A 15,221-nucleotide genomic window follows, 5' to 3' on the forward strand; every position below is an offset into this window, starting at 1 on the left:
CATTGTAGGCCCAGGGGACAGTCAGTACAAAGGCCTGGGGATGAGATTCAGTGTTCTGTTTGAGGAACTGCAGATAGGCCAGTGATGCTGGCCGGTAGAGGACATGGAAGGAAATAGGATCCAAGAAGGCTTGAAAAGGTAGGAAGGGGCAAGATTATAAATGTCAAACATGAGTTTATATTTGATCCTAGAGGGGTAGGGGTGTGTGTGTGTGTGTGTGTGTGTGTGTGTGTGTGTGTGTGTGTGTGTGTGTGTGTGTGTGTGTGTGTGAGAGAGAGAGAGAGAGAGAGAGAGAGGTTAGACCTATGCTTTAGAAAAATCAACTTGACAACAAAGAGAATAGGACTGGAGGGGGAAGAGATTTGAGACAGGGAGAGCAGAGATGAAGTTATTGTAATAGTCCAGGAGAGAGGTGATAAGGGCCTGAAATAGGCTTGTGATTGTATAATTGGAAAAAAGGGGACATTTGTCCATGTGTCCTTTTTCTCTTACTAAACTCCATGATGGTAGGAACCGTGTCTTATTCATCTTTTGCTACAAGTATTTTCTCTGCCTCTTCCTATCTCCCCCAGCACCATATTCTAGATATAGTAGAACCTTGACAAATATTTGTTAAAATGAAATGTACTTTGTTTTGTGTAAAGACCCTGGGAAGGGTGAAACGTTAGATACTTTAAGATGACAACTGAATAGGTTTTGACTGTAGAAAAAGTGGTGGAAGAGTTCACACCAGAGAAAATTGCTTTGGGAGATCAAGCCTGAGTCCTCAGGAGTCAGAGCATAGAATGAGGTCACTTAGAGGAAAGAAACTACAGACAAATTATCTATTTTACAGTTTTACTTGGGGATGGTCTTAAGCCTAGTATAGGAAAAAATTATTTTTCCCCCCACCAATGTAATTTTAAACATACACATATATGTATGTCAGTATACATATATACATATATATGTACGTAAAGAGACCACCCATCCCTACCATAAAGTCTCTAAAACTTGGAATTTTCACAATTTCAGGGATCTCTATATCCTTTATTTTTTTTTGGAAACCTTTCAAAAGCCATACAAGCTTGGACTTTGGAAGGGAACTTAGAGAGCCAGTCCACCTGGCTTATTTTACTGAGGAGAGATGAAGCACCTCTTAGTGGCATAAACAGAACTAGAACACTAGACTCCAGACTCCCAGGCTGTTATCTATCTTCAGAAACCTTTAGAGGCCCTCCTTTGCTTCTAGGATAAGTACAGACTCCTAACCGTAATATTCAAAGCCCATGCAATCTGACTCCAATGTGCATTTCTAGGCTTATTTAACTATACACTCTATGATCAGGCAAATTGGACTAATTATTAGCTATTCCCAGAGGTCATTGTGCCATCTTCCACTTCTGCTCCTGTGCCAAGTGGGCATTCCCTCTTCATCTCCTCCTTTCATATTTTTTATCTTTATTAATGATAAATAATAATAATAATTAAGAATTATTATGTTAATGAATATTAATGTGATATGATCATTAATATTACTCAGATTAATAATTATTCATTAGTGCTGAGCTCAGGTGCCACCTCTTCCCCATTCTTCTAGCTACAAGTATTTTTCTTTCTTCTTGGGTATTCCTGGAGCACAGTACCATCTTAGCCATGGAAAGGGATTAATGTTTGTTGAATTGAATTAAATTGAATATCTGTTATGTTTCCCTATTTTATTTCCCTTAATAGTATTTTTCCAATTACATGTAAAGATAGTTTTCACCATTCAATTTTGTAAAATTGTGAGTTCCAATCTCTCCCTCCCCTCCCTTCCCCTCCTTTACCCTTCCCTCCCCTCCTCTCCCCTTCCCTCCCCTCCTCTTCTCTTCCCTCTCCTCCTCTCGCTTCCCCTCTCCTCTCCTCTCTTCTCTCCTCAAGACAGAAAGTGATCTGATACAGGTTATGCATGTACAGTCATGTTAAGCATGTTTCCACATTAGTCATGTTGTGAAAGAAGAATCAGAACAAAAACCTCCCTATTTTTTAAAATAAAAAATAGGCAAAAGCTAAAGAAAGACCTTTTTTTGGATGTATTTCATCAATGGAGCAATGGTTTTACTTTTAGTCTGTGTCTTATTTGAAGTTTCAGTTCTTTGGAGGCTGTTTTTTTTCCCCTGGTCCCCTCTGACTGTAGTTTGGGCACACTGCCGCCAGGTGGTAGCAATGTGCCATAATTAATCTTCTCAGCTTGAAGCTGTAAGGTGGTGACTTTCTGCTCAAGCATATTGAAACTGTGAATTTTAACAACTTTTTATATTAAAAAATAATTATTAAAATAGTTTATATTAAAGTTTTCAACAATCATTGAATTTTTAGTAAGGTACTATGCTTTTGAAAGGATTTCTTACGTACGTGGATATATCTTTCCTCACCTTGTTCTGTTTTTTTTTTAGTCCTTTTCCTCTTTTAAACTTGTACTTGAGTTCCAAGGAGCCCTACCTTCTTTCATGCGTCCACAACTTCTCCCTGCATTTTATTCTCAACTCAGCACCTTCATTTGTCTCTCTTGGAAGACACTTGTTTTCCAGTTTTCCTCTCAGTTATCATAAGTGTGAGGATCATTTGAATCAATCAATTCATCACTCCAGCCTACTTTAGTTACTTAGAAAAGAACTCTTGCCCTGATACCTTCCTCAGGGGAGAATACCTTTACTGAATCAATAAATCAGTCAAAGGCATTGAACAAGGTACAAACTGTCCTATTTATCAAATTGGGAAGGAGTAGAATATTTCCAGCCATGAAATGAAATGATGCTATACATGTAAGAATGGGCTGAAGAGGCTGAGCCATGCCCTGTGCGTCTTGAATAAAAGATCAAGCCAGTTTAAAACCCAGGATTTAATTGCCCAGGCAGCCCGGTCAAGCCCCTAAGAGGATCAGTTATTGGGGGGGGAGGTTGGGGGAGGTGAGAGAAGAGTCTTTGCCTTCCCCTTCCTTCCCTCTCTAGCATCTGACCAGAGGAAAACCCTGTGAACTTTGAAAGGTCTGAAAGACTTGGAATTCTCAAGAGCATCCTAGCAGAGTCTTCAGAACAGCCAATGGCAGTCTTCATTGGGAGCCAAGAACAATGTTACCCAATTGGGGGTGATGTTTTTGTACCAACTGCTCTGACTCTACCTATATACCATGTTAGTAAAAATCCATTTATAACAGTCATTCATTAAGTCTGACAGGCTAATCAATATCAATGGATAAACAATATGGGGAAGCACACTCCTGGGAACTCCTGAGCTATGTAGTGCTGGAATACCTCCTCAATCCTTCAGGGTTACCTCTAGAACCTCAAGAGGGAGAAGTCACTAGCCTTGCTCTGAGGACCCATCCTGCCGATATGGATGGGGGTTTGAGGTAGTAGCATCAGAGCCAGTGCCATATAAAGGAGTTATTAGGAAGGAAATGAAAGAAAACATAATTCCTGTGTCTTTCACTCAGCTAAATTCCCTAACATTTCTTTCCCCCCACAAAAAAGAACCTCCAAATGCCTTTCTGCTTAAGAAGAAAAAAATAAACCCCGTGCCTCTTTTTTTCATATGAAATCTTGTTTTTCAATTTACCTGTACTCTCTTAGGCACAAAGCTGATTTCGCACCCAGTGCTTTCAATTAATTACCTTTTTAGTGAGTTCTCTGTAGGAACATATTTCAGGCTTACCTGAAGCTACACCTTCGGCTAGGGGTTCCCAGAAGTGGAAATGCATCAGAACAAATCTTCTACTGGGGAATTAAACAGAAAAAGAAATGGGTTTCTTCTTGGAACATATGAATAACACATACAGTGGTTGAACTGTCATCTCTAGGTAGGTAGGTAACATATTCATATTTATGGCTCTGTGGTGACTCAGATCTAGACTTTCCTCCTAAATCTGATTTGTATAAAACATGAATGTAGTCTGTGGTGTGAGTGGGAAGATCAGGGAGAAGAGAAGTGCAACAAAAGTGACACATTATGAAGTGAGTCGTGATGATAAAAATGAATAAAAGATCTTTGAGCTGAAAAAAGTTAAAAAAACTCTTTTGCGATAAATTTATTTTATGTGAAAATTTTGTGTATTTTTTTCCTTTCTAAAGTGATCTTGTTTTAATAGTACATCCTAGAAGTCTGCGTGGCCTATATTGAACCAATACATTAAAAAAATAGCAATAATTGAGTGTATAATTATTTTCAGTGTATTTTTCCCTCTTAAATGCATTTCATTTCAGGAAATATAGCCTATATTCTAACCAGCTACATAGTGCAGTGGATAGAGTGCTCTGCCTGGAGTCAGAGATACTTGAATTTGAATCCAGCCTCAAGCACTAATTGTGTGTGTAATGTTTGCTTGTTTCCTTGGCATAACTGTTGCACACATTGAAAAAAATTTAATAATTATCTATTCCAAATCAATTTGAGCTGTGCATCCCTGGAAACAAATCTCCATATTAGCTGTGTCTAGAAATGTGTATCGCATTCTATACTTCTAAGCCTTGTATCCTTTTACTGAAGGGGAATCAATTTCCTTGATTGAATTAGAAGGGACATTTCTATTGGCTGGGAAGTGGTTGATAATGCCCTTGATTTTCCCTTTAAAAGCTGAACTCACCAGTTCTGAGAAATGCCAGGCAGGAGCCAGCTATTGAGGAAAAGTCAAACTAAAGTTTTTGTATTTGATCTTGGAGGCAACAGGGAATCTCTGGTGGTTATTGAATAATGGTGTGACATGGTCGTACTTGCACTTGAGATAGAAGACTTTGATAGCTTAGTAAGACATGCATTGGAATGGGGAGAAACTCAAAGCAGGAAAGCCAACCAAAATGCTATTCCAGGTGTCAGGTGATGAAGGCCTTCACCAGGGTGGTGACAAGTGTCAGGGGACAGAAGCAGGGTGGGTATGAGAGTCATTCCCACAATCCTTTGTGTAATTTTAAACATTTCTTGAGGAAACTGAGACAGAGAGGTTAATTGCCTTGCCTGAGATCACGTAGTCGGTCAGAACTAGAATACAGGTCTTCCTGACTTCAAGTCCATTGCTCTATCCATTGCACCACCTAGTTGCCTTCAAGCACCTGGGATTTTGTTGTCCTTTACAATTTCCTGGATTGTCTTGTAGGGTGTTGTGGTTCATCACCCTGGGGTAGGTGATGTCTGTCTCTGAGGCCTTTCCAGCTCAGAGGGTCCTGCTAGAATTTGTGTTCCCCTGGAATAGCTTTCAAGAACCTAGGCTAGCCTCTACCCTGCAATGAGGCAGAATGGAAGAGTTGGAGTGGACGGAAAGTTTATTAACAAGTGCTTGTTTCTTGATTAAGAGTGCTACATTCCATGGGTTTATTAGTTGTTGTCTAAAGTTTACCTGTATCTACAAAACCCAAAACAATCGCTTTTAAATTCTAATGAGGGATGTCTAGTTTTGCTATTTCAGGAGCTTGAGAACAAGTCTATATGTAGTTTATCCAGGGTTTTTATAAACTTTGATCGACAATCTCTGCAGTTGGAATTCTGTCCTTTTTTTTCCTTTTCCCATGCTCTCCTTATGGAAACACTTCCTTTCCTGTGGTCATTTTATTCTTTGTCTGTATGTTTTTCTATCCCTTTTGTAAGTAAACATGGCATTTTGGGTGTGGTTGCAGCAAGCAGTTTAAATGATAATGTTTCCAGTACTCTTCCTGAAGTCGCTCATTTTATTGATAGTGTTTTGTTTTGTTTTTTTGGCTGTGCCAGTCCATTTGGGCTGATGTTTCATATGCAAAAGAATTTGAGTTGGAAGGGACCTTAGAAGTCTTCCAAAGTTCAACTTTCCCATTTTACAGACGATAAGGCTGAGTGAGGTCCAAAGTGGTTATGTGACTTGCATAGGAAAACAGTCTACAGTGACTTCTAGATTATTTTCCCAAGTTGTAACTGATAATTCACAGCTAATCATTATATAAAATTACTACTGCTGCTGCTAGGCTCAATGTGGTTAAGGTGGTCACCTTCACCCTTTCCCACTAAGGGGCCCTAGTTCTGATCCCACAAATGCAGACCAGGTTCATTCCTGGGGAACTTGACATCCTAAGAGAGAGTTCAGGTTCTTCTTGCTCCCTCTATAGCTTTTTTAACCATACCATGGAGCCCTGGGAAAAATTACTTAAAGCTTACTTTTGGCTCATGTCTAAAGTCTCCTCAAAAGGGGAAGTAGAAAGGTATTCACTGTGCAGTGTAAATCAAGTATAGGACTACTGTTTATTTCTTCCACACAAAAGAAATGTTAAACACTAAGGACTCATAACATGAATTAACAAAAACTTAAGCAAGCACCTTTCTAGGGGAAGAATTACACATTCTAGAAGCAGGAAAGAAAGAAAAGATAGGTTACTAGAAGAATCCAGTGCATGCTCCATAGGATACACTTCCATTCAAACCATACTACAAAACACACACACACACACACACACACACACACACACACACACACTTTCCCCTAATTAAAATATAAATTCATTAAACTGCATCTACCACTTTTCTTTCCATTTATATGACTTTGTGAGATGTTCCTGTACTTTATGTCATCGTCTTTCCTTAGCATCATCTAAGGGCTTGGGATAACTATGGATGTTCAGAAATTTCCTTGTGTACCTTTCCTTCCAGATAATTTATAAAAGTGTTACCTAAAACCAGTCCCAGCACTAATGCCCCCCCCACCCCCCGCCAAAGTCTCATTGTTAATATTTCTTCATCCAGAGAACTTGTCTCTTTGTTGTCCCTGTTGCAGCTACTTCCTAGGGTTGTTGTGAGGATCAGAGTGGTTGGAATTTTAACGTAAAGGGCTCAGCAGTGTCTGGCAATATAGTAGGTGCTTAATAAACAAACAATTGCTCGTTTCCTTCCTTCTTTTCTCTGTCTTTACTCTTCAATCCAACACAGCATGGCTTTGTTTCCTTTTATGTTTATTTCAATAAAATAGCTAACCTCATCAGAGCCTTTTTGAAAATATAAATTCATTTGCTCCTTTTTTTTTTATAGTAAATTTGCCCCATAGAATGATCCTTGGCTGTCATTTTCCTGAAGACAGCTTTGTTGGCTCTGAGTGTCCACCGAGAGAACAGAGAGGGCCCAGGCACCACCAGGTAGTGGTAGTGGTTGTGGGGAGAGAAAGTTGGATTAATATCTAGAAGAGCCAAGCTGAGTGAGTTTGAGTCAGTTGGAATAACATAAGCTTTTTTGATGATGAAGGAGGGTGAGGTTCTAGAACTGTTATTTCATCCATGGGAGAACTTTTGGGTGAAGAAGCTTCCCTTACCAAGGCAGATCTGCAACTATTTAGCAATTTACAGACAGAGAGAGTTGGGGTAGGGAGGTGCAGACAGGAACACCGAGAGATTACATGACTTGTCCACAGTCTCACAGATATACTTTGTGTGGAAATGAAAAAAATATTCATGACACATAGTAAGCAATAATTAAGCACCTCTGTGCCAGGTATTATGGCACTGGTACGAAAAGAGGCAAAAGACAGCCCCTACCCTCAAGGAACTTACAATCTATATAGGTATAATAAATATTATGTGGTGTTTTGCTACTTAAAAGTCTTTTCACATATATCAACTCATTTAATATCTGCCACAACTCCTTGAGGTAGATGGTATTTTTTTCTCAAATGGAGTAAATGAAAATATCTACATTTTATAGATGAAGAAGCGAACATATTGTAACCTACCTAAACCATGTAGATAGTTAACTGGCAGAACTGGGTCTCAGATTTAGGTCTTGCTGGCACTATATTCAATAAGTCCCCTTTTCCAACATGGTACCTGTATCCCTTTTCAATTTGGTTTCCTAATAGTAAGGAGAGCCATACCCCATAAAGATTAGGTAGTTTAATTTAGAATTGCACAAATACCAAAGTTTGTGCAAACTGTAAATGTGTCAGAATAGATCTTCCTACTTTTCCAATATGATAATTCAACTTATACAATTACTCCTTTCTACAAATATCTTTGGTTTCTTGGTGGAAATTTTTTCCCCTCTTCACGATAGAAAACATTTTGCTAATGAATACAGACTGCACGAAAAGTCCTGGTGAAGTATTAAGCTTCAAGCTTAAACAGCTTAATTCAAACTCGAAACTTCAAGTTGCACTAAGACTTTTGGGACACTCTGTATTGCTTATTTTCTTTTATAAAATATGATTCTTTTTGCCCTAAAAGCTTTATACTTGCATCTAAACTTATTCTGACACCCAAGCACAAAAATGTCTTTCTTCTGGTCTTTGTAATTATCGCTGTAAATAATTAAAAACAGATCTTCTTGAGTGTATCTTTTGTTGGTGACCTGGAACTAGTTGAAATGTAAGTGCTTCATAAAACATCTTAACTACAGATATTATCTTGGTTTTTGTGAAGCATGAAATAGTTCAGTTTATTGACTGATTGTTGTGTCACTAGAGAGAAATGAATTTTCACTGTGTGTTTTATTGTATCTTTTCAGTGGATTCAGCATTAAAATAAATAATGTTGTAATGGGAGAAGATATAGCTTAATGATTTGACTAGAGGAGGGGAAGTCAGGAACTGTGGATTGTAATCGAATCAAAACCCCTGACTTCCTCTGTGGCCTTGGCTAAAGCACTTAACCTTTCTCTGGCAATATTTTCTCATCTGCAAGATAGGGTTAAGAACATTGACCTGTTTTCACTAGAGTGGAGTCAGAAACAGTATTTACCTAGTGCTTTGGGATTCCTGGATGGCTGTTGTCATAAAAGAAAATATAATTGCCATCGTCATTATTTATTCTCATAAATACATTCTTCTCAGTAAGGTACTTCCATTGATACTGGCCTCCATCCCTCCCCACTAGCTTCTATCTCCTAAGTGAAACAATCTGGAAGGATGTCTTTTATAGGTATTTTAAGACCAAGTACTTTTTTTTTGTTTTGTTTCATAAGCTGCCCCTCACTGGCCTCCAGGATGCAAATTTCCTTCAAAAAAAAAAAGAAAAACTTTTTATTAATTTATCGGTTTTACCAATTCCACATATTTTCTTATCACTCCAACTTCATTTCTTGCTTTTGTTTGGTGGAGGGGGTGCTATGATGAAAAAATTTACAAGCCACTGAATGAGAGGTTTGTTGCTGTTAAAAGATTGGTTTCCCCTCTTTTTTAGTCCCGAAAACTGTGGAAATTATGTGTAGAGGTTTTAGACGTTGCTATCAATTAATATACCTTTCTCAGGGGAGAAAAAGCAAACAAAGAAGTAAAAGTGAATGAATGAATGAATGAAAAAGCATTTGTTAAGCACTATGTACCCAGCACTGGGGAGATAAGAACTTTGCAAACTTTTGGGATACCCTATATAAGTGCTAGCTATAATGAATACTAGTCATTACTCAGAAAAACCTATCTCACTATCTTGACACAGTGCCTGAAATTTCACAAATTAGAGATTCATTTTTTTTGAGGGAAGGCTTCTTTGGGTATACATGCTTAGCCTCTATATGTTTAACCATCTGGCCTAGAAAAGAAATATATAATATTCTACTATGAAGAAAAGAAACTTGATTTTATTTTACCGGAACCATAGAGCCACTATTCCAGTACGACCTTCAGTACCTGAAGGAATGTAATAGGTTGCTGCTGATCACATGCAGTCTTTGAAATGTGATTTTTCTACTCTATAATTTTGCTGGAATTGGTTCTTCCTTCACTGACACAGCTCACCATCTCTCTGTGACTTAGGGAATTGTTTTTGAGAGTTACTGTGGCTGCCAAATTCATCACCCTTTGGCTGGACCAGTGCTGAGTCTGTCTGAGTTTAGCAGGACTGTCCTGGGTGACAAGTATACAATTCATCTCAAGGCTATTCCTCAGAGCCTTTCCAGCTTGGGAGGCCTTACCAGGCTTCATCCTCTACTGCCATAGTCTTTGAGGACCCAGGGTCACCTTCATTCCACAGTGAGGCATCAGATTGGGACTCTAGGGAATTATTTTTGAGGGTTACTATGGTTGTGTGGATGCATATATTTATACGTGTTTGTGTATGTGTGGATGTTGTGTAGTTTCAGTGAAAGGATAGATAGCCTGACCATGTATCTGGTTCCTCAAGGCTCTCTTTTGATTTGATCTTTTTTTAATTAGAAAAAGATAGTGGACATTTCCATTCAGCCCTGTAAATCTTCATTTTTGACTCCATTAGACTGGAAGCTCCTTCAAAGCAGGGACTGTTTCTGCCTTTCTTTGAATCCCCAGGGCTTAAGTCCTAGTAGGTGCCTAATAAATGCTTGTTTACGTGACTTTATCATGCCACTCTACAAATTCTGAGCCTAGCATTTATGCCAATGAAGATCAAATGAACTGTGCCCACTAGAGGGCAATGTTAGCTAATGAAACACTCCCACTGTGGCTGGTTTATTTGAGGCCATGCTAAACATCTTAATTATTTTCTACTAATTTTAAAATCAAAAGAACTTCCTTGTCTCTTCTATTCCATTTATACCTTGTTCCTTCTCTCTCCTTCTACTTTTATAAAAGTGTGAATGGAGCATCTAAAAACTTCTTTTCCTATCCTGACATCTTTTCCCAATTTTTCTTTTTTAAGAAAATTTTATTTTTACATCTGTTGAATTGTGTCAGGAAATAATGACGTTATATACTTCTCACCTTGGGGAATCACAATCCTTGAAGTTAGGGTAAATGGTATGGGAAACAGATACACTGACACATAGGACACTGTCACTAATAATGATAATAATAGCTAACATTTATGTAGTGCTGGGCAGCTAGGTGGTGCAGTGGATGGTGCTCTGCGCTTGGAATCAGGAAAGACTTTTCTTCCTGAGTTCACATTGGCCTCAGACGCTTACGAGTACTTGTGTGACCCTGGGCAAATCACTTAACCCTATTGGCCTCAGTTTCCTCATCTGTAAAATGAGCCGAGGAAGGAAATGGCAAACTACTCCAGTAGATTTACCAAGAAAATCCCCAGATAGGCCCACAATGAGTTGGAAACAACTGGAGAACAGCAACAACGACATGTAGTGCTCCTTGTGTGCCAGGCACTGCGCCAGTCATTATTTGACACTTGACATTATTTCCTTTGACCTTCACAACCACCCTGGGAGGCAGGTGTTACTATTATCCTGATATTACAGAGGAATCATGAAGAATCATAGATCTTAGAACTGGAAGAAAACGTAAAGACCAATCAAAGTCCAACCCCCTAATTTTACAAATGAGGAAACTAATATGTTAGTTTTAGCCTGAGTTTAGGGTTACACTCTCTTTGTGATGACCAAAAATCTATTCTCTGCTATTCCTTCCTAAAGTTACGGGCCAACAAGGCTGCTTTTGAAAAAGTGGGTCCTTTTATCTTGAAAAGGTTGAGAGGGACACAATAATAGGCATTAGAACAGTACTCTAATCCCCCTGGCTTCTAGAACAAGTTTCTGGAACAAGCGGAACAGGAACAAAATGTGTTTTATTTATTTTAGAATGATTGTCCCCTAGACAGTCTCATGAGGCAGAGGCTTTTTAAATGAAGATCCCAGGGGTATGGCAGCTCCAGAGGGCTACCCATGCACATCAGAACCGTATGAGTATTAAAATGCAGCCCACTCAGCTGAGCAATAGAGCAGCTGAAGACAATGGTTCATATTTTAAAGGGATCAGAAATTCTGATAACACATCATTCTATTGTCAGATGGATTAAATTTTCTGGTGGCAGAGTCATCTGAAGACTGTGAGATTGTAATGGGGTAAGGCCAGTATAAACACATTAAAAATAGCTGTCATTTGGATGACAGTATGTCCCGCTTAGCAGCAATCTGTAGGCCTCTTATTTTTACTCAAAGAATAAATCTGTTATAAGCTCATCTACTGAATTAGGATCTACGAGCCTTTTAATAGGATTTTTGAGAGGGAGTGGAAAATTTACAATGCCTCATAAATTGCCTGACATACAAGTTAAGATCGATAGAGGCCTAGCTATACACCTGTCAGCTATAAACCCTCAAAAACCCAGCAGTGATTTCAGACCGACTGTCACAATAGAGCCCATAGGCAGCAGGCACAACTTTATCTAATACCAGCAGGTACCAAAGGTCATGCTTCTTGGCTACTGTCTACTTCTTGTTTTGTGGGATTACATAGTTCCATGTACCCTTTGGGCATTTAATAAATACGAATTAGATTGAAATTCTGATGGGAGTTTCTCCATTGGGCCTTCAGGTGGAAGAAGAAGAACCCACTGGATACATTCGCTTAGAAAAATTTCTTCCAATGATGGTTAAAGTACTCTTGGAGAGAAGGTAAATAGACTAATAGAATTGTTCAGACCCGATATGATTGGGATTCTGTTGCTTTCAGATGAAGATCCTCAGTATATAAAGTTAGCTCTAAGTGGTTTTTCCATTTTATAAACTACTGACAGCAAATATTTAGCCTCATACTGACTTCCCCAGCCTCTCTCCATACTTCTAGATTAGCCTTGCCCTACTGTCATTTGGTATGTGCTTAGGAATGCAAACTCATTTGTATATCTGCCTAAGCAGAGCACCATTGGGGAGATGAATGTGCTGCCAAAATCATTATTTCAGAGTTAAATATAAATGCTTTTTATTGGCTGTTTGTTTTTTTCATCATGATGCCCTCTTCCATGAACACATTTAATCAAGAATTAACTTGCAGGGTTTAAATTATTTTAGCTGGGGGATCACAGAAAAAAGAGAATTTGCCATGACAGCAGATAAATATTTCAGGGTAATCCACAAAGGACTGTATGAGTTTGACTTGAAATCCAACAAAGATAGACGCTAAAATAATTGTTCTAGTGACTGTGAGTTTGTTCTTTCTTCCAGAAAGCATTGTACTATGCTTATCTTCTTGCTGGAGACAATTACCAACTATATTTGTGTTTTGTATAAGCTAAGATAAAAGCAAATCTATAAAATGCAGGGTTGGACTTGATGGCCTCTAAGGTCCTTTCCACCTCTAAGTCTATGTGTAAAATGATGAAAGTGTATGAGGAATGCCTCTCTGTCCTCCAGATTATTAAAAAGAGAATTCTTCAATGGGAAAGTATGCTTATGAAGGAAGCCTGGAAGAGAAATCTTCTGAAGGATGCAGGGAAAAATCTAAATTGGTCTCAAGAGGTTGGAAATTGGAAAATATGACATAAAAGGGAGAGAGGGAGGAAAAGAAATTCTGAATCACTAGTACTCTAGCAGATAGGAGGCCGTTCCCATTCATAGATTAATCCAGGCTTCCTGAAGAAGGAAAATATGATAAAGAGGATCTATAGCTAGTATGAGAGATGATAGTAGTGGTCCCAGGAAGATGTGCATCATGGTACTTGGTGGTCCTCTACTGAGGGGTACAGAAATGGGCCTAAAGACCAAGCATGGCCAAAAGCAACAGATGCCATTTTGCCTGAGCGTGTATCTGAAGCATGGTGGAGAATCTGTCAAGATTAAACCCATTGAACACTCTCTACTTCTGTTCATCGTTGTTGGGAGTAAATGCTCTCACTGGAAGAAAACTGGAATTTAACTTTCATACTTTGAAGGTCTCCAGTCTCATATTGCTTTCTACCCACCTCCACTACAACATTCTGTAAGCATCTCAAAATCAACATATCCAAAATGGCACATACTGCATTTTTCACCAAACCATTCCCTCTCCAAACTTCAGCCCTTTCTGTCTATGGCACCACTTTCCTTATGTTTACCCAGGTTTGTTAACCTGGAATTATCCTAGGTTCCTCTTTCTTTTCTACAAGCCCCATATCCAGTCAGTTGCCATGGCTTATTCATTCCACCTCCTCAATATCTCTTATAGATTTCCCTTTTTCTGTACTTATAGAGTCTCTACCCTATTTTTTCTCACCTGAACTATTGCAATAAAGTCCTAATTGGTCACTTTGCCTATAATTTCTTTCTGCCTCAGTCTGTCCTCCTCAACCCGTTGTTGGCACTGGGTGCAGCTGGTGATTAGCACTTCTATTGCTCATATGCAATTCTGGGTCACGGTTCTAGGATAGAGAAGAATGCAAATAGTTGGTCACAAGGAAACAAAGGTCCTAGTTATAGTTCTAAGGCAGAAAAGAGCACTTGTGCTTATGGTAAAGAGCAAAGTACAGACCAGGGGGGCAGTGATCACACTTCCTAAATCACAACTTTTTGGAAGCACCAAAAACTTGCAGACAACCAGGACTGGATCTAAAAACAGCAGCACAAAAAAGCTTGAGGACAGCATCTCTCCACCCCAAGTTGAGCAGAGCCCAACTTTAACATCAAGTTCAAAGTCAAGACATAAGCTGGAAAAGTGAGCTGGACCAAAAAAAGAACTGGATCATAAAAATTACAATGGTGTCAGGGAAGACCAAGATGTGAACTCAGAAGATAACAGTATGAAAACAGCTACAACAAAAGCCTCAAAGAAAAATGTTAATTGGACCCAAGTTCAAGAATTCCTTGAAGAGTTAAAGAAAGAGATAAGAGGGGTAAAGGAAAAATTGGGAAAAGAAAGGAGAGTGATACAAGGAAATTATGAAAAAGAGAATTAACAGCATGGCAAAAGAGGTACAAAAATGTTGAAGAAAATAGCACCTTAAAGAAAAGAATTGAACAGAGTTACCAACAGGTAAAAGAAGCACAAAGATTCACTGAAGAAAAAAAACTCTTTAAAAACCTGAATTGGCCAAATGGAAAAAGAGGTACAGAAACCTTGCTGAAGAAAGTAATTCTTTGAAAATTAGAATTGGGCAAGTGGAAACTAATGACTTCATGAGACATCAAGAAACAATAAAGTCAAAAGAATGAAACAACAGAAGTGTAAAATACCTCACCAGAAAAACAACTGACCTGGAAAATGGAGATAATTTAATAATTGTTGGACTACCTGAAAGCCATGATCAAAAATAAACTTAGACATACTATTTCAGAAATTATAAATGAAAACTGCCCCAATATCTTAGATCCAGAGGATAAAATAGATATTGAAAGAATCCACCAATAACCTCCTGAAAGAAATCCCAAACCGAAAACTCCCAGGAATATTATAGCCAAATTCCAAAGCTCCAAGCTTGAGGAGAAAATATTGTAAGCAACCAGAAAGAAACAATTCAAATCTTGCCGAGCCACAAGATTACACAAGATTACACAAGCTTCCATGTTAAAGGAAAGAAGGGCTTGGAATATGATGTTCTAGATGGCAAAGGAGCTCCAAGAATAATTTACCAGCAAAACGGAGT

General features: G+C 38.6%; 1 protein-coding gene across 2 annotated transcripts in view; it reads left to right on the forward strand.

Annotated features, from left to right (window-relative positions):
- The window catches only part of EFCAB2 (EF-hand calcium binding domain 2), a 107,395-nt gene that overhangs the window by 73,162 nt on the left and 19,012 nt on the right, over nucleotides 1–15,221 (forward strand). For both annotated transcript variants that reach the window (XM_072647637.1, XM_072647638.1), the window contains exon 4: nucleotides 12,200–12,279. In XM_072647637.1, coding sequence (XP_072503738.1) covers nucleotides 12,200–12,279 — 80 coding nt within the window. The remainder of the gene's footprint in view (nucleotides 1–12,199; nucleotides 12,280–15,221) is intronic.

The sequence above is a fragment of the Notamacropus eugenii genome, chromosome 2 (assembly GCF_028372415.1).
Source record: "Notamacropus eugenii isolate mMacEug1 chromosome 2, mMacEug1.pri_v2, whole genome shotgun sequence".
In the NCBI taxonomy this organism is placed as follows: domain Eukaryota; kingdom Metazoa; phylum Chordata; class Mammalia; order Diprotodontia; family Macropodidae; genus Notamacropus; species Notamacropus eugenii.